Source organism: Zonotrichia leucophrys, chromosome 6 (assembly GCF_028769735.1).
Source record: "Zonotrichia leucophrys gambelii isolate GWCS_2022_RI chromosome 6, RI_Zleu_2.0, whole genome shotgun sequence".
NCBI lineage: Eukaryota > Metazoa > Chordata > Aves > Passeriformes > Passerellidae > Zonotrichia > Zonotrichia leucophrys.
This window is the reverse complement of record NC_088176.1, coordinates 16,617,077-16,643,272: the sequence shown is the minus strand read 5'-3', so window position 1 is coordinate 16,643,272 and position 26,196 is coordinate 16,617,077. Positions and strand designations below refer to the sequence as shown.

General features: G+C 37.3%; 1 protein-coding gene and 1 long non-coding RNA gene across 4 annotated transcripts in view; one reads left to right on the top strand and one right to left on the bottom strand.

The window, feature by feature from the left end:
- LOC135449453 (uncharacterized) overlaps window positions 1-21,907 on the top strand; it is an 84,463-nt gene extending 62,556 nt beyond the window's left edge. Inside the window, exons 2-3 of the long non-coding RNA XR_010440745.1 lie at window positions 18,137-18,191; window positions 21,770-21,907. This is a non-coding gene — a long non-coding RNA (uncharacterized LOC135449453). The remainder of the gene's footprint in view (window positions 1-18,136; window positions 18,192-21,769) is intronic.
- The window catches only part of HTR7 (5-hydroxytryptamine receptor 7), a 32,671-nt gene that overhangs the window by 3,928 nt on the left and 2,547 nt on the right, over window positions 1-26,196 (bottom strand). The window contains exon 2 of one of the 3 annotated variants that reach the window (XR_010440744.1): window positions 5,419-6,856. Coding sequence is in view for 2 of the 3 variants with exons in the window: in XM_064716491.1 (XP_064572561.1) it covers window positions 6,106-6,856 (751 nt within the window). In the remaining variant the exon portion in view is untranslated. Of the gene's footprint in view, window positions 1-5,010; window positions 6,857-26,196 lie in introns of those variants that run through there. The other 2 variants (XM_064716490.1, XM_064716491.1) reach the window with 2 other exon arrangements.

Genomic DNA, 26,196 nt, shown 5'->3' with positions numbered 1-26,196 from the left:
TTAAAAAAGTGGATGAATTAGATGAGCAATATCCTGGAGCAACTAGAAGTTCTGACCAAATATACCACTGAAATAAATGGAAGCATTTCTCAAGAGGCAATTAGATCATGTCTATTGAGATAATTCTCTGAAATCCCATTCAAATGAGGAAACTGGGGGAAAATGGAGCATTCTAGGGGCTTTGTACTTACCGTTTTTTGGGTGGTTGTGGGAACTGAGGAAGTTCTCAGTCTGTTTTACACAGTTCAGTGGCAAAAACCCTAAATTCCTTCACTAAATAGACCTTGTTGGGAGCCCTGCATTTGTGCAGCCTTCCAGCTCTGGTGGCAGCACGAACCTCCACAAGCTCATGGAGACCCACACACATGAGAGGGACAGAAGGAGCCAGAGCGGGAATGAGGAATTCTGCCTTGCTTCTGCAAAATTGGCTGTGGACAAAGAATTACTGCAAAATCTTTTCATGGAATAATCAAATTCCTCCTCTCTCCTCAAGCTGGGTGAAGGGAAGAGCGACTCTTGTACAGCAGCCAGGCTGAAATGTTGAAAACAAACATCTGCAAGGTTACAAGAGGGTTTCAGGGCATCCCTCCCCAGTCTTGCAGCAAGGCACTCTTTTGTCTTGTTATAGCCTCCCTTTTCAAACCATGGAATTATTCATAACTCTAGTTGTTTCAGGAGCAGGCATTTTTACAGACAAACCTGCATTCTCACTTATTTCAAATATTCTATTACATGAAAACACATCCTGGTAAAAAATTGTCCGAATTAAAGGAAGGCTGATAATCACATCCAAGTTCAAAACTAGATATAAAGGAAAGACAAAGACATTTTAAATTCTATGCTATAGGCAACTGTAGATTTTCTTTTAATTCCAGAATAAATTTTTGGATTTTATATGATTTGCCCTAGAGAATGTTTTTTTTCCTCTTTTCTGGGCTGATAGGAGATTATTTCAGAAAGGATATACTAATATTAAAAAAAAATTATTTTGCAGCATTAACTTTATGTGCTTAGTTGAACTTCTGATTTTTTTTTTTCTTGTAATGACAAGTGAAAGGTCCTTAGCATGATTTTCACTTGCTGCATTTACAGCTTTCTTTGAAGACAGAAATAAAATTGATGGGTTTGTCAGCTTTCACACTACTGTTGGGAAGTAAATGTTAATTTAATTTGCCTAATTGTGTATTTTCCTTGCAAAAATGGTAGATTTGACTGAGGAATTCCTGTTGTTTTTACACAGACCTGGTTAGTTTAGCAGGAGATGCCAAGTTTTCTGAGGCAATGAGTTTATCCAGATGCATTCTTTTCTATTTTTCCATGATTCAAAGGAGATTTTTCAAAAGGGCTGGACTAAGTATACTTCAGTGGCTTGCTTTGTCTTCTCTTGCAAAAGGTAAAAATAAGTATACTGTAAACACAATTTCCTGGAACTAGCAAGACCACACAACTACTGAATTAATGAAATATCGTTGATTTTGACTGAGTAGACAGAAAACTAAAGGCAAAATATTTATTCAGTCTGGTATGTTCGTTTATAAAACTGGAAGAACTCTTCTGGAAACTTTGATACATTTGAATGCATTTTTTTTCCTGAAGGAACTCAACTAGCTCTATGTGAAACACTGCAAAAGAGACAAATTATAATTTCAATCAGTAAAGTCACAATGTTGCACAAATCGTCAAAATATTACCCTCAGCAATCACCGTATATTAATATCCTTAAGAAGTAGCTCAATGGGGGTTTTCAGCTTGGAGCACTGAGAAATGAATGTGGGAATCATAAGCATCTTTTCAGTTTTCAGCAAATAAAAGCCATTCTGTCCTTTTGGAACTTTCCTTTGGTGAGAAGGGATTCAGTGAAAGAGCACAGAAGCTGAATTTGAGTGTGGGGAAAGACAGACCCATTAGGCAAATGTTTAGAAAGTGGATATAAATAATATAATTCCCTTCAGACTCATGCTGAACCCAATCTTTAGTGGTAATAACATTAGAAGATTTAAAACCATGAAGAGGGACCTAATTTTGTATTTCTTGCAAATTTTCAAGATTACCCTTCTGATTCAATTTTTCTTAAGCTATTTTTAAATTTACTTGCTTGAGCCTTTCTTGAAAACAAAAAAATCTAGTCCTCACAATCCCTACCTCGCCAGCATTTGAAGTAAGAGGTGTCTTCTGTTCCAGGATATTAATAATTTTGCATATTAAAACCATTCCCCAAGTCTCTTAATTTTCTCCTTTCTCTTTCTCTGTGTCTTCCTGAGAAACATTTTAAAAGACAAGAATTACTTCTTAAGCAAACTGTGAAGAGGATTTGATGACGCATTGATCTTGCACTTTCTTCAAGAATACTGTAATTTAAATAGGGTTTTTTCCTGTAGAATCAGAAAAATACTATGAAAATTAAATAGATAGGGAAAGCACAAAAACCAATGGCATTGCTTCCAACACCTTCCAGTTCTGTAACTGCAGTATCTTGGTCAGTAATCCAAAAACTTAACTCCATAATGTTCTTTAAATAACGCTGCACTGTTTGAAGCAATGGCTGCCTAGAAATCTGTTTTCCTGCTGGGGAGCAGGGGCAAAAGAGTGAGTGGATTTTGTCTGTATTGTTTATAGTATTAATTTGATACATAATTCCTTTCTTTCTCTCATTGCAGTAGGTTTATTTGCTGCTCTTTGACACATATTTCTGCAGGTGGTGCTAGCTTCGAACAGAGCATGAAAAATATTGGTTTTCTCCTTATGAAACTGAAATGTGAAGCGGTAGAGGCGTAATAATAAGATATTATCACCAAGTCGCAGTTTTACTACTCTGCTATTTCTATTTCTCCCCAGTGAGGCTGTTGCTAAACAGGAGTTTGGCAAGTGCCAGGAGTGCGTTGCAGTATTGGATGTGCAGGCTGGCAGGTGGTGGGAGCTGGCAAAGTGTCAGCCATGAGGCTCCACCACAGACAGTCTCCCTCTCCAAAGCTGCGCTGAGAGGGCAGGGGGAGTGCAATTCTCACTTTCTCCCTCCTCACTTAGGCAGTGTTATGCTGGCCTGCCTGTGCTCTGGCTGGTTCCTGGAGTCTTTTATTCCCATTTTTTTCACAATCCCATCTTTTGATTCACCCTTCTGGCTTTCCTCTGGAAACACATGGAGGAACACACAGACCATGAGTGCAGTCACTTCTTGGATTTGCTACAAGCACATGTTGACATAGACTTCTCATACACCCATTTTTGTATTACTCCCTTGTCAGATGTGTAGTAAATTATCTAAGTGAAAAAAATGCTATTGCTGCAGTTAGATATTGCAATGTAGTTCAGTTTCATTATTTACCTTTTAAAAAAGGGAAATGTCCTGTTCATAAACCCAATTATGTCCTTCTTGTTCTTCCTAAAGCCTTTTCCCATTAGAATTCTGTCTGCAAATTTTCTCTTCTTCTCAACTTCTTTGTGTGCTTGGGCAGTAGGACATTCTTCTAATCTTCCCAGCTTCTTCACTTTTCCCCTCAAAGACAGCTCCATCTAGAAGGTGTTCCATTTGTCTATATTTTGATTTGGGTGTATGGAGAAACTTTGTGGTGTTTTGTTTTTTGGAGTATTTTTTCGTTGGTTTTTCTTTTCTTTCCAAACACATCCAGAGATCAAATATGGATGTTTATCTCAAAAAACTTCCAGGATTGGCATAAGCACCATAACAACTTTTATTCCTTCCTGGGCTCTCATTACCTGAAACAGATGGTAGAGGAAAGCTGGACTCCTGCAGGATGTTTTCCCAGAGGAAAGCAATTGCCTTTAGTGACAGCTGGGCAAATGTCAATTTCTGACTCACAAGACACATATTCAATTTTAAAAAAAATAAAAATAAAAATCATATTAGTTGGAGGAAACACAGCTTCTCAGGCTTTCCTGCAGAATAAAAATGCGGAAACTTCTGTCCACAATTCTAAAATCACTTTCAGAGTTTCATAGTCCCACTTGGAGTTTTCCCAGATACATCTATTTGTACATTCCAGTGTATGTCCTTATACAGGAAAAAAAACTTAGAGGTTGTTTTTTAAACTTCTCCTTTATGCTGGAAACAAACAAAAAAAGAACCAAAAAAGAAAAGCTACTCTGATAAGTAATAACGAAACAACAATCATTTCATGTTCAATATGGAAAATATACTTGAGTTAACTCTGTACTCCAGAGCTTGTGGATCTTCTGGGCCCAAATCTCTTCTTGTCCCTGTGCATAATATTGGAACATTTAAAAGAAATAAGACTGTCCCAAATAAGTTTGAAACTTCTTTAGAAAACTGTTTTGAAGCTGGAATACAGCCTCTTACTCTACAATTCTGTTGTGAAAATGAGGCCAAAATGTGCTCCCTACTGCAGTGCATGAATGCATCTAAAATTGCTGCAGCCTGTTTCAGTGGCTCAGCACATCACCCAGCTCTTGGCTATGTGCCAGGGAGAGGCTCGAGTGTCTGCAGTTACCTCTGCAAGCTTGGAACAAGGGCTCTGGCACTGACTGCCCCTGCCCAGCCCAAATGAGCATCACTGAGCTCATTGAAGTCATTTTGCCTTCAGACTTGAGAAAGCAGGGACAGAAGTTAGCCTGACGTGGGAATTGATGCTGAGGCAATTTGATAATGAACACATTGTCTCCTCACTGGTGTCCCAATATCTGAAAAAGCAGATCAGGCTCTGAAGGTTGAAGTCTTTGTTCAGTAATGTACCCTCACCCTCTGCTTCAGCTGGAACATGGTGTGCAGTGCACACTTGGGCCAAAGAACTCATCTTGTTCTTATGAGTTGTTTTATTATTATTTTATTATAATAGTATCTTACAAAATTGCTGCATGTTATATTAATACATTACTAGTAATATATTAATATAACCAACATGATTATTTTTAATTTTTTAATAAAAAATTGTTATACTATTTGGCCCTGCTACACTGACAGAAGACATCTGTTTACTAAAGCCAAGAGAAGTAGAATCACATATTTGGACAAACTGCAATGATGGTAGAAAAAGCTAGAACCAGAAAAAGTAAATTGTCTTTATTCATACACACGGCAAGGCTTTAAATCACTTTAAGCACAAGTGATTATTAAAATCAGATTCTAAGGATAAAGTCCAGGTGTCTCTGAAGTCATAAGGTCTCATGTTTGTTTTTTCCTTACTGACTTGAGAAAAGAAAGAAGTCCCAGAAAGTAGAAGAGCTTTCAAATAGACAGTAAATTAACTACTGAAGTGGAGCAAGGACCAGACATACATCACAGAAATGACTTGTGCACAGACAGTCTCCATCTAGATTAGAGAAGTGCTCAGCTGAGAAAGCCAAGAGAATTAAAGAATGAAGAGATGGACAAAGACCAGACAGATCCTGAAATAAACTGCAATCAGACACATTTGTTATGTTAGAAATACAGTACAAGATTACCTGGTGTGATTTGCACAGCAGCACTGCAGCTGACTGTGCTGCAGGGCTGTATGCAGCAGTAGGTGTTGGTCCATGTGACTTTACTCAAACTCTTTAATCACATTGGAAGTGTGACATATTCTTTCAGTGCCAGATTTGCTGTGCAAAGGCAATATTGAATTTCACAACATAGTTCATTTCCAGGCAATCCAGTAAATTAATGTTTAATGAACATATGGGGTTTTATCATAAAGAATATTTCTAAGGAATACAAGTTCTTTCATTCAACTTCTTTAATGATTTATTTTTGTAATACTGAAGTGGAAGGAAATTAACTTTTCACCATTCTCAGGTCTTTATTACAGCAAAGAATCTCCTGGACACAAGGTGCATCCAACATTCAGACCTACTAAACATTTTTTGGGCCAAACAAACGGATTAGGCCAACTTTGCTTCTTCCTCACTAACAGCTCAAACATCCTGTGCTACATTTCACTTCCGTCCTTTCTTATATTCATCTTAGACCCAAATTCTCTAGATGGTGCTCTTGCTTTTCCAGGCCCATTAGGACAGGTGGGCTCTACCTTGTTTCCTGCTGACTGCATTAACAGTGCTCAACTGGTTCCTCCTGCAACACTTCTTTCAAACCTGTGGGGGAAAAGTCAATGTGATAAAACAGCAAATGATCACAGTAGAGGATGAGTAGCCTTACAGAACGAATTCTGGCTTTTCTGCAAGCTTCAGAGCCTCGTGCATGCCCGCGGCCGAGAGTTTGCGGTTGATGTTCCTGTATCTGCACTGCAGCAGGTTGCGATAGGTTGTCCTCAGGTCCCGGTTGAAGAAGGCATAGATAAAAGGGTTAATGAGGGAGTTTGCATAGCCCAGCCACAGAAATGTTCTCTCCACCCAGAGGGGGATGCAGCTGCACGCTGTACCACAGATGAAGGGCCTTGCAGTTGAGAGGAGGAAAAAGGGCAGCCAGCAGATTGTGAAAGCCCCAACAATAATCCCAAGGGTGGTGGCAGCTTTCTGTTCTCTTTTAAAGATGGAAATGTTTTTCTTGTCGTGCTTTAGGAGTCGTGAAAAATTAGTACATTCTTCAGATTCCTTGTGCAGTTTTACAAGTCCATTCACAGAAATCCCTTCCATTTCTTCCAGACGGGGAAAACCAGAAAACTTGTGTTTAGCAGCACTCCTCCTGGCAGCTTTATAGATCTGATAGTACATGAAAAGCATCACTGACATTGGGATGTAAAATGCAACTGCTGTGGAGTAAATGGTGTAGCCAAAGTCTTGACTGATGAGGCAAACCTTTTCATCATTGACGTTCTGGGCCCAGCCGAAGAGCGGGGGAATGGTGATAGAGGCAGACAACAGCCAGACACACAGGATCATCTTGGCCATGCACTTCCCATTCTGCCTTACAGGGTATGTGAGGGGCCTTGTGATTCCCAGGTACCTGGAAGGATAACACAGAGTTACTACAGAGGGAAGGGGCTAACGGTTAAAAGTTATTCACTTACTCTGCCCTAGACCAAAATCTTGGGATAAGTTTTCTGTTTCATAATTTTCAATCCTCTCTTTGCATGTACTTCCAACTTGTAAATGTCTGTCTTTCATGTTAAAATTTATGTTAGTATTCTATATAAGAGGTCTTTTATTCCAGTAGGAAATCTCCCATTGGCCTTAACAGGCTGGGATTTCTATTAATTTGTTCAATCTTCATGCACATAAAGCCTATTTTGGCTTTTAAGGAAATTATGAAACCTAAATTTTATTTTGTTACCTTAAGAAATCTTGGAGTTTAGAATAATGTTTACTCCCCAAAGTCTATCACTTTTTGTATTGAGTAGATGGTTATAACAAGCAAGCGTTCATCTTCACTCTTCTTATCTATCCAACAATCAGGAAGAGCCCTGCCACTAAGCTGAGATGATGAGCTGGCTTTCTTTCCTTCATATTTCAGGAACAACAAACTGCAAACTTATACCAAGATTAGATTATTTCAGTACTAAGATAATTCTTTTTATCATCTCTTAATTAGAAAGAAAATATACTTATTCAATGTCCAAGGTTTGACTGAACAAAGTAAAAATCTGTCCCAGTTCAAGAAGACCTGGGGAAGAAAACACAATTTTACAGACAAGAAAAATGCTTATAATGGGTCAGTTTTTCACAGAAAAAAAAAAATTAGGTCTGTTGAAAACTTTTATATTTCCTAAATTGGGGTATTTTAAACTAAGTATCTTTTTCTAATTACAAAAGTAGTACTATTGCTCTACATAGCAGGGTAAGAATATCCTAAGTTTGAATTTACTTTCAACTATACAAAGTTTCTGTATTTCCTCTCTGACAATGGGAATTTTCTGTTAGATGGAATCACATGCCCTTATTTAGACCTAAGATTTTTAGTTTCAATTTTGGCTTCTGCTGAACTGGAACTTACCTATCAGTTACTGTTAGCTTCCCAAATTGTTTGTTTCACTTCCTCCAAAACGATTTAGAGAAAATCAGTATGATTTGTCTTGTTACTTGTAAAAGAAATTCTTTCAAATCAGGTTCCTGAATAATGTTTTGGTTTCAAGAGCTACCAGTGTCTACTCATGTAGTGAAAGTTCTGGAGTGTTACAAAGAACTATACAAGAACTATAACAATGTGATTTAAAATATTTTTGAGGAGCATGTTTTCTCAGTCTATTCACCCAGCAGAACAAACATGAGATTTGCCTGGCTCTGTGGAATGCATTGTTGATTTTACTGCAGTGCAGTAGATCAGGCCCAGTGCCCTGCTTTATACAAGCACTCGGGTAAGCTAGAGTTATGGAAGTAAAAGAAACATCATTTATTGATCTGTCCTGATGGGTATCAACAATCCTGTTCAACCATGTCATTGGCTTTATATTGCTGTTGTGACAAGTGTTACACGAGGGACAGACTGGTTCATTGTGCCCTGTTCTTGACAGGATGCACAAGTAAATTACAGCAGGTCAGTGTTTTGCCAGTGAATCTGTGCCTGCAGGGGCCATGGACTAAGAATTCTTGTTGGAATTGTCTGGGATCAGAGCAGTGCAATCCTTGGACTGTGATGCTAAAAAGGGCTGCTTCTTGTGCCCCTCACCATCAGCATTAGAACAGAGCCACTGGCCCAGCAGCCATGGGCTTCATGCAGAGACCATGGAGATTTCTGATTTATAGCACCAAAGCCAAAACCATTCTCACTCCCAAGGAGCCAAGGGTGCTCCAAGATACAGAAGAGAGGAATCAGTGCAGTGAAACTTCAGTTTAACTAATTAAAGTATACATCACACTGCTTACATTAGTGAACTGCAGCAAGTGTGAGCTCTCAGCTGCAGACTTTCAGGGACAAGAGTGGCCTACCCTTAAAATTTGTCTAAGAATAGCCCACTTTAGGTACAAAACAGCTAAATACATCCCTTGTGCACAAAGACTTCTTGTCATTTACAATGCATTGTTTTCCAAAAAATCCTTATCTGCCTTCCTGAAGTATGTACTCCTACAGTTATTACCCAACTGGTCACTAAAAATAACACTTTTAGGGTGAAGTTTATTTTGTAGCTAAAAACATTAAGCTGGATTTCTGTAAAAATCAGATCTGTGGGCTGCATATTCTGAGTGCCTACTGATGCATTCTCATGCACCAGAATATAACAAAAAGAATTCATGAAAGCATAAGTATACTGAAAAGAATGAAAATTCATTAGTTTTGCCCTGGCATCACTTTTTTTGGAGTGTATCTTTTCTTCAGAAATGCTATTTGAAATTAAAATATGTTAATTAGCATAAAAATACACCAGCATTGCTTCTGCCTTATTCATTTTGCTAAATGTAGTATGATGGGGGGAAAGAAGTCAGCATGCACAAATGAAGGAATGTTATCTTTTAATCTCCCTATATGAAATCCATTACCCTTGAAAACTCATTTGCAATGTCAAAATAATGTAAATCACTACTGTTGTCTAATACACTAGAGAGTGTTCGGGGCTTAATAGATTCATGAACTTCAAAAATATTGTGTCAAATTCAGTGGGAAAATATGCTTTTTAGTGCTTAATCTTAAACTAGTACTTTAATAAAAAATATTAAGGTAAATCAGCTGAACTTAACATATTCAAGTATAAGTAAGACCTTGAGGTTTTATTACTGGGAAAGAATTAAGTCAGAGTCCCTAAAAAGCCCCATTTAATGTGTCTTAGCTATCCCCCACATGAAAGAAGTGTCTCAGATTTGTTATTCTGAGATTTGCTTCTTTCACATGCCACAGATGTTCATCTTGATCTTGGTGGAGAAGAAACTGTGCCTGGGTTCTCACTTTTAAAAGAAGGGCAATGCTATTTTGTATTCTTCCTGCTCTGAATTTCTTGACTCAATGGTTTTGCCAGACAGGGCATCTCTCCATGTTACACCCAGCACATTGAGCTCTGTAGTTGGGTTACTCCCCAAAGGCAGATGAATGGCCTTTATTTCTTCTAAATTGGTCATGGCATTTTCCATTCAGCCCTGCCTGATGCTGCAAGCAGAACTCTGAAGTGCAGGATGCTGCTCCAGCTCTGCAAGAGGCACAGCATGCACAGCAGTCACGTTCTGCTGCCACTCCAAGGATGCTGGGTGAGTGGAAAACACTGAGAAGGAAGAATATGGCACTGCTGTCCAATGGATACAGCAAAAAAGGATGATGTAATGCTTTTCTACTGCATCACATATGTGGAAAACAGACCCTTGCTTGGAGAGCTCAAAGGAAACAGCAGAGACCAAAAAGATGGCAAATGGTGAAGGGCAGAGTAAATCTTCTTGTTAAATGTATGTGTATTAACACACGAGCACATCCCTGCTCTGTGTTGGTTTCTCATGACTTCTTCAGAGTCTCTTCTTCCCCACTGGGGGTTCGGCTGCAGTCCCATTCAGGTGTGAGGCATACACAGTGTGTCCAGCTCTGGGCAGGAAAAATTACCCCATCCTCTTTCTGGAGCTCTGGTCAGACCTGGGAGGGGGTCAAGAATTCCCTCCTTTCACCAGCCATTGTACACAATTGCCATTTGCCACACACAGTGAACACCAACAATGGAAAAGGTGAATGAACAAATCGTTTCCCGTTGCTTCACAAAAATCTGATTGCCGGTGACATAGAATTCTTCCCCAGCATCGCTAAATGGTTAGCATTTAATGACAATAAATTGTCATAAACAATTTAATGTAAAACCATTATAACCATATAGGTCTGCTCCTGAGACAATTCAGATTTTGGGCTTTTCCATTCTGGCTTTTCAGTTATCAATCCATTACAATGACCACAGAGAATAGTTTTTATCCTACAGGGCTAAAAAAATTCCTATGATCACATAGACAGATGGGTCTAGTCCTCACACCTTTTGAAATACCCTGAAAAGAACCTGAGGCTTAACAGCTACATTGACTTAAACAATAAAAAGAAATTAGTAACAGAATGGTCCCATTTGTTACCATGTGTCCTGAATCTTTCTTTCCTAGCTCCATTATAGGGCTGAAAGATAAAGAGTAAAAGGACTTGCCTGTCACTGTGAGTGAAGTCATAGAGCAATAGAAAACTGTACAGTTAAAAGAATTTAAATAATTTTGAAGATTTCTGCCAATTCAATAATAAATTGAATGCATTTGTACACACATGTAATTCCTCTGTTTCTGGTCTCCACGTACTTTAAGGGCAGATAAGATTACATTCTAGTTAGTAGCCCACATTTATGTCTCGGAATTCACTGTCTTGATCTAACAGATTCCAGAATCAAATTAGATCTTTCACTGTCTGACCATGCTTTTATGAAGCAGATTGGATTGCAATGAAATAAGACTAGAAACATAATACTGGAAATGATATAGATGTGTATTACAGCTATTTCTGCCAGGAACCACAAGATATTTTGTTATCACTTTCCATTTGATTAGGAGTTGTGCTTAATATGAGGTTCTGTCAGTTCTCCTATTGTTCTATTTTAAGAGGCATAAAACTGCTTTATTCCAAAGACACAGCAATATTTCCTCCTTTGCTGCTCTGTTTCTCTAGCACAGAAGCTTTCTGTCTTCAATATGTATCTCCATGCAGGATGTCTTTGCAAACCCATATCCATAGAATCCCATCCTGTATTTCACCTGCAATAATAACTTACTCTGAAGAATTGTGCTGATCTACTGGTTTATCTTCATTGGCTATGATTCTCTCATCATCTTTCATAATCTTTTTCTATTTGGTTCAGCTCAACATTAAAAAACTCTTCACAAGAACAGGAAAAAAATGCCATTCCTAAAATCTATCCATCTTTGAAAAATATTCTCTCTAGTATAGTAATACATCTAGGTAACTTTTTTCCTTTCCTTCAAATGTAAATGTAACAAGTTGAAACAAATACCAAATCTATTCTTTCTGTTATGGCTGTGTCAAAACACCCAGCAAATACTGTTTTCTTTTCAATTATGTGTTTACACAATGCAAGAGTTGCCTTGTCCCTCAGACTTCCTTTTAAATAAAACAAGGTATACAAACATACAAACTGATCAGGGAAATACTATTCCCACCACACACTTCAGTAATTGAGACAGAAATGAAAGAACAGAAACATAGAAAGGCCTGAATGGGGGACATGAGCACTGCAGTGCACAGCTATGGTGCTATAATGTGACAATTACCTCATTAATTATTGTACAAGAGTACTTTACCTTTCTGCAATACAGACTGGCCTCATAATCACATCATGATCACTGCCAGTTTATTTCCTGGGAAGAGGAGGATATTTCAGAGGCAGTAAAACACTTTTCTCCTTAGCAGAAATGCTCAAAATTACTAATTTCCATGCATATATGAAACCCTTCAGAACATGAATTGGGTCACTTTAAAGCCTAAACAAAACATCATGCAATGGTAGAGTGAGACAGCAGAACTAACCAAATCAAAACACTACTCAGTGGAGAGAAAAACACTTTGATAAGTTCTATGTTCTATCTAGTTAAATGTTGCATCTTTCCTATGTTGTGAATTAGCACAGTTTATAAAAGTCTTGGCACTGTGGTCAGTTTCCACATCTTAATTGCTAGAAATCCTAGAAAGCTCTGCTTCATCCTTCTCAGCTGATGGTGAAAAAACAAATACAAAAGATCTTAAATTTATGTTTTGATACCTATTCTTCCAGATGCTTATGCTTCACATTTCATAAAATTTCAATATTATTATAATTGCAATGGTCATGTGTTCATTTTGCTATTTGAAAACATGAGAATGAAACATTTGTTTTGCTTTCAGTAAGGTTAACACTTTACATTATTCCTCTTTTTCTTCTTAATTCCCCTTTTTCTTCTCCCTTCTTACATTCTTCTTCTTTTTCTTGTTAAGGTTGACACTTCAAATTATTCCCCTTTTTCTTCTTAATTTCTTTCTAATGAAATGTGTTTTCTTAAGTTCTTTTTATAATAGGATGACCTTCATTTCCACTGTTATAGGGGGCACATATTTAATTTATTCTACGTAGTAAATTTTCTGACTTGATTTTTCTTTTTCTCAAAATCATTGTAGGGGGTTATTTTTGATGAATTCAAAAAGTGTAGGCTTTCTTGGCAGTGGGGGAGGATTAAGTCAATCAAAATTAAATAACTTCATTCTAAAGGAATGTAATTTGCATAGTAGAAGGTTGCTTTCTCCTCTCATACATTTTAGTTTCTCTGTGCTTTCCTGGGCTTTCTTCCTTTCATATTGAATAACTTTACAGCTCCATATTTTTCTTAGTTATTTTAGTTCATTTTTCATACTTTTATTTCACTCATTTTTATTTCACCTTCTTGCTCTCTTATTCCTCTTTCTCTGTTAGCTCTGTATTTTTCCCTCTTCATTTTTGCCTACTAATCTTGGACATCCACCCCATGGGTAGGGGGATGCCTTCTGCTCTCTTTCTAAGAAATACACAACACCCATACTGCCAGAATCTGTGTAACATCTTTCCATTCAACTTCTATTACCTTACTTGTAACTCTGAAACCATATTACTCTTTCCTTTCAGACCTTGGCAAATTTCTTTCACCTGCCCTCACCCTTAGCCCTTCGTTCTCACCCTGCATGCCTGTCAAAGCATTTATCACCTGTCACATCTTGTTCTCAGCTCCATGACAAACCAGTTCTTTAGCCTTTCATTTTCCACTGCAAATTATACATTGCTTGGAAAAGTCCCAAAATGCAGTTCCTGGTGTTTACCTTGCAGCACTGCCTGAATGTTAGATAATATGTATTTTCTACCCAATATTTTGCAATTACTCTTGTAAATAGTCTAAATTATAGACTAAATGCTTTTATTAACTCTCTTTGAAGAAAATTTTACCTGTGTATTTTTCCTTTTCTTCCATCACCAGTGACATTAATGTAGGAGATACAAGGAGGGAGGTGGATTTCAGCCTGTTTAATCCTTCACCAGCCTCCTAGAAACCAGATACATTTGAAAACTGGAAAGGTTTTGGACACAAATTATTAAGAATTAAGTTCCATTCTGTAATGGAAGACTTACTATTTTTATATGTTTTAAAAAAGTCTGAACTCCAGCTTTGTGGGTTTCATCATCACTTGTTTCCTGTATACAAGTGTGGTTTGCTTGCTGAGTGCAAAAGGATTAATTATATACAGAGCTCAAAAGGGCTTTTCACCCCACTTCTTGATAGATAATCTGTAACACTTCAAAAGCTCTCCAAATCCAGGCAAGTCACACAATGGAAGAATCATTTTTCTTTACACTGGTCAACAATGTGGAAGGATGAGGGAAAATAAAAAATAATTTCATGCTTCTCTGAAAGAAAATGCGTAACTGTGTCAGGGACATACTACTCACTTCTGCCTTTTCACACACACACACCCTCCCAGATCTGCAAGCTCCTTTATTTAACACAGATATATTTATTTTTGTGGAAGAAGTGAGAAGAGAGTCAAAATGTTTTTGTTTTTTTTTCTTTTTTTCCTAAGTAAGAAGTTACATTAATCAAAACATAGAATTAAATATGATTTACAATACATACTAGTAACATTTTAGGAATATTCCCTAGAGAAAGACTTCTCAGGCTTTTTAAGAAATACCTAATTTACTGAAAATTTCTTTATGAAATTCATCATAGTTATACACACAAGCTGCTTCACCAGTGCAGAAGCTTGTGAATACAGATTTATACCCTGTGGTATCATTCAGAGTTGTTTAGTCATTTTATCAAAGAGAAAAAGGAAATATCTTCAAAGATGGCAGGTTTTTGCTTCAATATCTTCAATAAGGGAATTTATATCAGAAAACACTATTTCTATCATAATTCACATTTCAACTTATTCCACATAAAGAGACCCTCTTTATTATCCCAAAATATTGTAGACCCATAGAAACAAATGCAGCACATTTGTATCATGTCAACTTTCATACCTGAGTATCTAATTACATGGGGATTTTACATTCATTTTTATCTTTATGTGTATGATGCAGTATTTAATTTTATTAAGCTATCACAACATTCCTGGCTTCTTTGTGAGAGGACAGAGAAGATATTTAACCTTCTGATACTATCTGGGAGACTAAGATAGGAAAAACTCTTTTCTAGAAAAAGAATTAAAGAGGAATAGCATTGTTTATTTCTGTCTGGTTGTGATGCAATGTTCATCAGCAATTGAACAGGCAGGAAAATAGGTTGGAAAAAGCTAGGAAAGAGGTTTTATCTCATATGGCCTTTTGTATGCTAGAGGAGAACTGGGTAACTCTGAAAAGGGAAAATGAATCCGAGTAAATGATGTGGCATGGCTGCAGGGAGGTGGTGCTGTCAGTGAGCTTGAGGAGAAGAGAGAATGCGAAAGCTGCTGGGGAAGGATGAGACTTGACTTGAAATTTGTTTAATAGCGTTACAGGGGACTTAAAGATCCCTTTAAAGATCTGGTTTCTTTAAGCACCAGCTCAGACGAAATCTTTTTTCAACAGAGGCAGCTTCTGAACAAACAAAAACAAAAATGGAACAGAATATGTTTTGCAGATAGGAACAGGAAAATCCTCATTTTCCTTTTGTGCTCTCCCCATCTCAATCCTCTTGTCCCTCACACCTAGGGGAATTGTCAGAGAATGTGTGGAGGCTCAATTTCAGAGCTATGAAAACTGTCTTTTGTTTTTTAATCAATGACTACCATAAAGCAGAAATGGCTAAGGTGATTTTCTCCAACTTCACTACATGAGTCACGCTTGGATTGATACTAAACATCAGCTTAAAAGGAATTATTTTGAAAGTTATAGCAGTGTTTCAAAATGAAAGCCTCCCACAACTTTAACTAGAAAATCATGACTGATGTCTTCAGTACAATTAAATTAAACATTTCAGAAATTTCCATCCTATAAGTGATGAATGAAATGAACAACCACAGCCCACTGAAGTGCTAATACCACTATATTAAAACAAAGTATCCTCAGGGAATAGCTATTTCAGTGTGCTGATATTACGTCCCTTCTCTTCCTTCCTTGAATACAAACAGTTTAAACATAATACCTCCAGATAAAGCACTTAAGGAACAACCCCCTCTAGAATACTTTTTCCCTCCTCCCCCTTCTTTCTTTTCCTCCCTCTGAAGAGACAGGAAAGACCAAGTCCAAATTCTCCTCTTTGCTTCTTCGTGACAGTAATTCTGCAAGAGCCCTGAGGAACACTTGTCCAGTCATTATGGGTGAATCTCATGCAGACCCAACCTACTTGGGCAGTTTTGGCTTTGTCCATAGTTGTATCAGCCTGAAGGCAGTTCTGATTTTTTTTTTTAAATCACACAAAAGTTTTGCTGTGTTCCACTGGATCAGGTATGTGAAAATTATAAATGTTGACCTCAAGCTTTACTTGCTTGCCCAAGCTTGGCCAGACAAAAACCAAACTATATCAATAAACTGTTTTAGATACACAGGAAAATCCAAATCCAAAGCAGGTTTAATTAAGAATATTCTTTCAAAAACTTTGGGATATATGAAGCATCTTGTATAGTGTTTATCTGGCTGTTTTTAAAGATGCACACTGGAGTTATTTCCCCAAAAGTTGGAAAATCATTTCTCTCTTCCTAGTATGAATAAATCTTAACGCAGGAAAAATCATATCCAGGTTTGGAACAGAGGCTGTAAGCTGGGAAAGCACAGCATGAGGGGAAGTTATCAAGGAAGGAAGGCAGGAGGTGAGATCAAATTGTGAGTCTACAATTCAAGAACCTTTTAGAAAACTGCTGCTCACAGTCCTTTCCAGCAGACACTCTTGGCTCAGTGACTTATCATTAATACGGTGATTCCTCCCCTGTAACTTATATAAACAGTGATTCTGTGTAATGTCTTGATATTTTAGCAGTGTATTTTCTACTCAGTATGTGGTACAGAATGAGGTTATCATCTTATCATCTTTCATGCCAACAAATGTAAGGTTTATTGTAGCTACCACACTTCTCAACAGTATGTCATTTATTTCCTTAGCACTCATTTTTATAACATATTCACTTACAGCATGCTTAAACACCCAGGCTCGAGTTCTCCCTTCTCATGGAATTCTCCTGCCTGCTGTCATTTTCCTCACAAAATATCTCATTAAGTAATATTTTGGAATTTAGTATCCATAAATAAACTGGTCAGGTCGAGCTCTCCTACATAAATGGGAAACAGAAAATTTTCAGGAATTTAATATTATTTTATGAATATTTCTTCCCTTTGCAGTCATTCACAATCCCTAAATACAGAGCCCCAGGTGCCCTTTAACTGAAGGAGAAGGTTAAAGGAGATAAAGATGTAGTGATGAGAAGTAACTGCAGCAAAACCCAAACTGCAGTCAGTAAATCTGTATGTCCAGCCTTTCCCAACCTCAGTATTTAGTAGTTCATTTGTCATAACACTTATCCACTTTTGCCAGTAGCCTTTGCAATGAACAAATCAATGGCCAAGTGGACACTATTTCATTCTAGCTGACAAATCCTCACTCTAATGACCTTTGAATCTCCTGGGTCTTGCTCAGACCTGCCAGGCTGTGCTTCCACAGGGGTGGCTTTTTTCATCTTGCACCAGTAACATTTAATCCAACTCCAGGAGTCCATACTCCCATCTAAGGTGTCACCAGGCCTACCTTTGTAAAGGCAGCTGCAAGCAAGCTTAGAGACCACTGGACAGGAAAGCTGGGGAAAGATGAGCCAGGGCAGTGTGTCCTCTCTGTCTACATGAACACAGGCCTGCCTATGACAAATCTCCACTACCCTGTATTCTTTTTATCAACAACATCCTTCATACTTTTCTTTCTTTTTAAAATCATGCAAAATCTGCAACACTAAATATTTTTAAAATATAGAACCCATTTCAACACAAACTGCTACCACCAACTTCACAGGCATAAAAATATAATACATCCAACCGTATTTGTACAAAATGAAGCTCTTGCTTTTTTCTTGTCAAGAAATGAGTTGCTGGCTCTCTTCCCCCGGGCTTTCTATCTAGAATGACATAATTTGAGGACAGATTCAGCTATTGCTTTTTCAAAAATACCCATTTTTCCAGCTCAATACGTGGTCACAATACTTCACATTGTGTCACAATACCTTGCTAACACCATTTTGTGTTACTCAAAATTTAGAATTACACATTTATGCTAAAACAGAAATACAGCTGATGATAGATATCTCCTCCTCCAAAACCTTTAAAGATAGCAGTATCTAAAGATCACAGAACTCTCTTTTATATTCATTTTACAGATGCTACACCACACAAGTGGGATCAGCAGAAAGCAGCCCTCCTTCCCACCTCTCAGTGAGTATATCTTTCTTTTGCTTTTCTTTTCCTCAGCAACAAGTTGGCAACTCTAGGCTTCTTCTGAGATATGGTGGCATCAAATCTGTGTGGGTAAAAAGTAAAATACCTAAGGTTTATTTCTGTGACTACAGTTTCCAATGATAACAACTTCATTACCAGGCAGAAAACCTCAAATAATGATTTGAATTTAGGAGCAAAACGTTGGTATCAGTGTGGGCTGAATCACCACAGCTGGACATCTCAGGTAGCTCACTGCAAGCAAGCTGCAGGTGCTTGAGAAATTTTGAAAGGTCCTCCCTTTATTTCAACAGTAGCAGTGCAGAAGCTTTGTGTTAAATAACAGGTTTTGGAAATGTTAAGATCTTTCTTGTGTTGTTTAATTCATAGACAAATGGTCCACAATGCTATTTCATCTTCTGTTATTTTTTAAAAAATAATATTGTGTTCTGTTAATGACCATATTCATTTTGCAACAATAGCTTTTTCATATGGGACAATGCACTCTTGAGACACAACAATCACTATTGTTGCTAAAAGTGCTTGTGATAAGAAGTGGATCTTCAAATTCAGATATTTAGAGTAAAAAGGAAACTGCAGTACATAACAATTCAAAAGTTAAGTCTTTTGAGCCAAAGCTATACCACTTTTAGCATCAAAACATCTTATTAGACTATTAGAGGAAAGCTTTGCATCTTTTCAGCAGCTCTTTTGGGTCATGGGTATAAATATTTCCAAGTAATTTATGGCCAGACAAGAAATTCTTTGTTCAGGGGTTTAATATTTCAACTGTTTGCTAAATGTCCACTTCTATAGAAAATAAACAAAATTTAACAACCCACAGGGAGAACTGCTTACAGAAAATTATTCTGGCAAATTGTACTGTATATCTGGAATATTTCATGACAATCACATCTTTTCATGGCTTATATTCAAGATGACAGGTTGTAAATTCTGCAATAAGTTTAGATAATAGCATATACCTCTGTTATCTGTACTTATGCCTTCCATTTTTACCTTCTCATATTTACATTGATTGATAATTTCTGAATGAACACCTGTTATCAGAGCAAATCTTCCAGGGCACTATTCTTTACTTTAATTTTAAAATTCCGGTATTTTCTCACATGGGAACAGTCCTCTAGTGAACAGATGCTCCTGCCACAGACTTGGAATTTTTGCAGTTACCTTTTGTGCCCCTCTCTAGAGATCTGCAAACCATATGTTGAAATACGTTGTCCCCAGTCTCCAACACATCTCCTGAAAAGCAAACAGTTTATAAATAAGGTACTTAAAGCTCCTTATTGGTGGCCCAATTTCCCTTGCAGCAGCAATAGGCCATATTTCTGATCACAGATACTTGTAAGGTTGACAAGAAATTATTATTTGAATGCCACCAAAGGTGTCAGTATTATTCAGTGGCAGGGAAGGTGGCACAGTTCCATGCCAGGTTATTGGGAAGAGATCTCATGATATGTTTGCCTGGATCTCCAACTACAATCTCTTCCTAAAAGACTGGAGAGTTTTCAACGAAAAATTCAAAAGTAAAAGGTTTGTACAGAGTCTGCCTCAGAAATAGTGTTCTTGCAGGCAAGCCTTTGCTGCCAGTTCTGATTTTACCCAGCCTGGTGAATGTCTGAGATACAACAAGTTCTGTCCATTCTCCCTTGGTCCCTGACCTGTTTTTCCACCACTTTTAATATGTGGCAAGCTTCTGCTTGCCCTTAACCTGCCACATTCTGCAGGACAAGTAATTTCCAGTGTGAGAATAATGTTACCTTTCATATGGGTCTACCTGCACTTCCCACAATGTCCTTAAGAGACATAAGAACTGTGCACAAAAATGGATTTTTGTCAGATTACAGACTTTCCTTGTGGCTATACTTTAAACTTCTACAAACTAAAAAACCTGGGTTTAGTGTTTAACTGTACCAAAATCCCACCCTTTTCCTTGATATATCTCAGGAAAAAACTCTGCTGCCAATTTTCTCTTCAAGACACAATGTACCTCTAAGAATAGACTTCACCCCAGTTTTCCTTAACTTAAAAAAGTTATTTTTGTAATATCCCTCTTGGCTTTGTGTTTTGGTTTGGTTTTTAAACACTTATGACAATTAGCAGTGAAACAGCAGTCAGTGATGAAATAAACCCCCTTCAGGGGTGTCTTGTGCTAGCTGCCATTTGATAGCAAAGGCCATGATAGACAGAAAGAATATTGCTCAGTTCTGATTTGATTTCCGTGCACATCTCTGTTCTGCACTACTAGAGAATTCATTCTTGTCTGTGCACTACCCAAAAGCCATGTTTATTGTTAGAAGTGAGTCACCACCAGATTTGCATACATGCTAATATGTACAGAACCACACAGATGTAGCAGATAATCTAGATTTCTACACAAAGCCTTGAATAAACAGCAAGGTACAAAAAGAAAAATCAGTGACGCTCACTCTCTAATTTTGCTCTATTCAAACAGAATAAAAACAAATTTTCACTATGACATAGTTAATCCTGGGATGTTTGAAAATGAAAATTTGCAGTACGAGATTGTTTAAAAAGAATTCAGCTGGTTTTTGCCTCTTTTCAGTATATATAGGAATATAGATATGTATTATTCAAACCTTCAGAAATAGTTAGCTATCCAGTACAACAAGAAAAACTAAAACTTGTAAGCTTTCCAGGTGAAATAAGTTATCCTCACCTTACAGACAGCAGTGACCATTAGAACAGAACTGCAGTGATCACTGTTTCGTGGTACTTGTGCTTTGGGCATGCAGAAAGCAGAACCTGTGATTTTGCTCCCCAGTCTTTCTTCTGACAGCTGCACCTCAGCAGACTCAGCTATTTGTCAACCTCTTTATTTTCATACAAGAACTACAGTGGCCAGCTTTCTTCAGACTTTCTGGTCCACAGAGAAAGGACCAGATCTGTGTGTTATATATTGAGAGGAAAAAAAAAAGAGGTGTTTGTAGCTGACAGACAGTGCCATATGTACTTATCAACTGCAGATGAAGCAAGTTTCAAAATTTGCCACAAATATTTCCAATTAAATATTTCAAACTCAACAACAATATCAAATATAATACTGTGTTTCACTAAAAGGAATAAGATACGTTATATAATTTTCAGGGTGTTTTAGAAATAATTTCCAGAGAATATTAATTCAGGAAAGTGAAAATATTCCTTGAATAATTTCTGTTCTTCTAGACTCTTATGTAGCATGCTACTACTGATATAGTAATCTTGTACAAAACTACAAAAGCTTTGATGTTTCATTCTATGATACTCATCCAGTTCAAGAAAAACACTAGGAAAATGTATTTTGATACTAATGTAATCAGGTTATACTAAACATCATGCCAGTATGATAGGCACTAGCTTTTTTTTATTATATTTGGATATATTTTGAAAGCTCCCTTAGAACTGCATTTTTGCTGTGAATCTTGAATCAAATCCAACCTTATTCACAGAAACTATTATTTTTGTTACCTTGATAGGAAAGAAATCACTTTTTAAATGTCTGTAGAGTGCCCTGCTTGGCAAAAATGTGAATTAATGTTCCCTTACCTCTGACTTATCAGGCTCCTTTGAAATGTCTGGATGAACCCCCAAGAATTAGAGACCCCAAAATCACTTCTGAAAACTCATCCAGCCTTAAACCCTGGTAGGAGCAAACAGAAGATAGTTTCAAATGTGGGGGGGAAATGCAACATCCAGTTTCAAGAAAAGGGATTCAGGTAAATGTGGTTTAATCTCAAATCTCCCGCTGCTCACTGAACTAGAAGTGCCCATTCACGCCCCTTGAAAAATCACCAGCTGCAGTCCCCTCTGCACTGCCACCCCTGGGTTACCTTGCATCTCCACACTTTGGGACTCCCTTGCAGTAACACTGCTAAAATGCATCCAGTATAGAACAGCAAGAGAATAACCAATCTACAGATTTTTCTTCTATAGCATCTTTAAGCTTCCCAAACTTTGTCAGCCACTACTGTGCAGACACAAGACAACCCAGGAAACTTCAGATCTTATGTCTTTTTCCTCTGCAAAAGGACAAAACTTCAATTTGTTTTGATGTTAAAACTTTTTTCCTGTGTTCAAGTTTTCACAAAACAGTCCATCTGCTTTACAAAATATCTTTTATTTGCTAATTCCCACCTGCTTATTGTGCATCTGGCAGTGTGCTCATGAAGCTTAATTTCTCAGCAAACACATAACAAAACAAGACCTGTGGCTAAAATCTGGTTACTCTATGAGTAACTGCATCTCTTTCCTGTGCCTGCGACACAGGAAACAATACCCAAGGATGTCACTGAAAGGTGCCTAAAGAAATGGGATCATGGTAATGCAACAAAACCCCCCAGATTAATTTATGCTTTTGGAGTGGGTTCTCAGTGACAAATAAACATTGCACTGCCTTATAGTGCTTAATGCATCCAACTTCCAACTGAACTTCTTCATCTCTGAATTTTGGACCAAAAATTATTATTGTATGTTTTTTTACACATAAATAATGAAATGGAGATTGCATAAGTGTTCAGCAATAAATTGTCTGCAGAAAAGAAACTACATCAGCTTAAGGAACATTCTTTAAACAGACTGCATTAGAAAAACTACATGGAAAGGAGTAAAACCAAATCTGTTCTTTTTCACTTTAGTTTAGTTTATCAATGCTGTGTCTTTCATAAGCTAGACAAGTTATTTATAGACTCAAAAAGAGTACTGTTGTTTATCAGGCTAAACAATGAAAAAAAAAATGGCTCTTGTGAGGATGGCTGTTGTTAGCAATTAGCTGCCCTAATGATCTCAAAACCTTCTTCTGCAAAACTTTAACTGCAATAACTTCATCACACACTTTTCCTATAGTTCCATTTAGATTTTTCCTCATTTCTCAGTCATTTCTGTGTGAATATAAATATATTTAACAAAAATCTCATGAGTGGCACTACTGGTGGCTGTCTATGCTTATTCTAGATCCAAAATATATTACAGGCAGGATTTTTTCATAGCTATTTCTGCATATATATTCTATATGGATTTTGTGAATGATCTGAGCCAGGCTGGCAGAACAGACTGCTGCCTTTTCCACCCGTGGCACTGAGACAGAAAAAGTCTTCATACCAAATAGGAAGCTACACAGGATTACTGGCTACCATTAGGTTTATAAAATTGCTAACGGTTTTCAGGTCATATTATCAGCTTGGGATGTAGGTAGAATTTAGACATCTGGATTCTATTGAAAGTGCCTAAATCTTTATTTAAATTTTGTTCCAAATTCTTCCTTTGAGGAAATTTGAGGTCTGCACAATTCTTAGACATGGGATGAGGACTCAAGAAGCCAGTGAACTTTTGGGACTGACACATTCTAAGGAGAAGCATAAGTACTCATACTTGGAGTGTGGTAACACAGGCAGGGAGAGAGAGCTGATCCCTGTATATAAAAATCTCAGGACCAACAAAAAGGCCCACTTATTTGCATAGAAATTCTAAATCCTCATCAATTTAATGGAAGCCTGGTGTACTCGTGAATTGTTGGCCAAGATACAGACTGGAAAAGTTCCCAAGAAGTGTTTCATTACTTGTGTGGGTGTGGGGAAAGTGTTATAATTCTTCAACGATATCTGAGTAGTTATGTTTCTTTATCACTTTCTAAGCCAAAGAACTATTTTTAAATTGAATTAAAAATTGCTACTTATGCAGTTATCTTGTGGATACTCTCCAAAACAGCATTTTTGTAGCTATCTTGGGTCAGAACAGCATGATGAATCAGCATGAAAACACCACCAGTTCAAACACAATTAATTCCCTTTATTTTTCATTCCCCACTAAGATGTGGTTTGTATCCATCCCTCATAATTCACTCATAATGTTTTCTCACTCTTAAAGGTAAAGAATGTAAAGGAATTGTGATGTGATATAATCTATTTAATTCAGAACCAGAAAAGTGGAGCCTTAAGAGCACAAGAAAAAACTATCCCAACACACCAACAGGAAATTCTTAAAGAAGAATTCAATTCTGTTCAATTATCCCACAAAAGCCTCTGTAGCTCCTACTACATAGCTAATACTCATATCACAGAGGGAGAGAATAGCAAAGGTAATCATTGGCTGAGTATCAAGCTGTCTTGCCTGTCTAATGCTTTAAAAATTTGAAAAGGCAGGAAATACTCTTGTCTCTCCATCATATCTCTTTTAGTTCTGACAGACCTGCCTGTAAGCAGATAGCCTTCCTCCAAAGTGAGGGCTTAAATAAGATAAAGATACCTAAAATACATGTTCATCTCATGTCCCCCTGACAAAGGTCTGTGAAGGTTTTTATGTTGTGGAACAAAAGGGAAGATATGATCTGAAGAAAAGCACAATAGTCCAAATCTCTGCAAATTCAGATCTTTGTGGTAATCAAACAACCTTTCCAACCCGGCTGTTTCCTTGTGCACCCTGTGCAAGGTTAGATATCCTCAAACCAGCACACTAACATCTACTTTGCACCCTTATAGTTTGCACAACTTAGAATAGAAGCAACTTACAACATACAAGTGCTTGGTGTGTCTCACTAGGAAAAAAATGCAAGTTTTTCCAACAGAATGAAACCAGCCCATTTGTATACCCTATGCTAATATGCTTCTTTCAGTATCTGATATATTCAGCTAAAAACCACATCCACCACTAAGAGCTGTGCAGCAAAATCTCTCTGTGAGCAATAGCCTGCCAGCTGCTGGCATTTCAGGGCTCTCAGTGGCATAAGCTGCGTAGCACATATTTGTGCAAGGGAAACAAATCAAAAAACCTTTTCAATTTACTCATTTTATCCTTCTTGGTAGCTCCTCAATGCCTCTGCTTTACTAACTAAATTGTTTGTTTAATAAAAGGTATTATTTCTCTTTACAAACCCTGCCTAACAGTTTGTAACAAATTTGGTTCTTTAAGATTAATTCAATAGTATTAGTCTTTCAACTATATGCCTGATTCTCATACCTGCTTCAGGAAGAATCTAGAGATTTAACAAATTTTAAAATAATCAATTTATTTGTTCTCTCTGCACTGCTTACAACAGCCTCATCTTTTACTTCAGGAGAGATGTTACTGGATCACAACAAAAGTTTCCTATAGTGCCCTAAAGAGACAGGTCATAGCACAATTCTTAATTACATTTCAAAAATGTTTCCTTGTCCTGTTTTAGCCCTATTTTCTAAAGAAATGTCTCCCACGTACCCTCAGGATTTTCAAGTTTTAAGTACCTCAAAATGCCTCTGAGGATAGTGGCCAGCTTGAAAGACAGTGAATTTCATTCACATTCTCTGCTTCTGCAATTTCTGATTGAAATGTCCTGGTCCTGTATTTGTATAAGTTGCCCTGAGATAGTAAGACTAGTAAGGGAGGTATCATTGCTAATCTTCTCCTCCTACATAATAAAACATGGAAGTGATTTCACCAAAGCCTTGGAAAAATGGACCTTGTGAAAATGGTCTCTCATGCACTGTATACATTATGATTTGCAGCTCCTGCAGCACAAACAAAACTTAAACTGGATGTATGTGTTCTCAGAGAGAAATTTTCCTCAGTGATCATTCAAGGATTTCCTAACTACACACATGTAAGAACAAATGCCAATATGACAGCACCATCACCATCAAAGCTATACTGGCAACATTTCATCATTCATATTTGATTCTCATGCTGCCTCCCTGCTTTGCATATTTTGTAGATATGCACTATTCAAAGATTTTTTTAATATCCAAAACTAATATTTGGTGGGCTTAGCAGTATTACAGCAGTGTAAGACTAATTACTTTTAAATAGGATTACAAATCATGGAGATTTTTTTAATTCTTTATAGCCAAGTAGTAGAGACATTTTGTTAATGAATTGCTGGCTTGCCTCCTTTTATTTATGATACCCACTATCTCAACTATATAATGGATTTGGGTGGTAGAGGTTAAGCATCATAAGTCACAGAATTTTAATTTCAAGTAGGTAGTAGACAACAGTATACTGAATTATGAAGAGATGG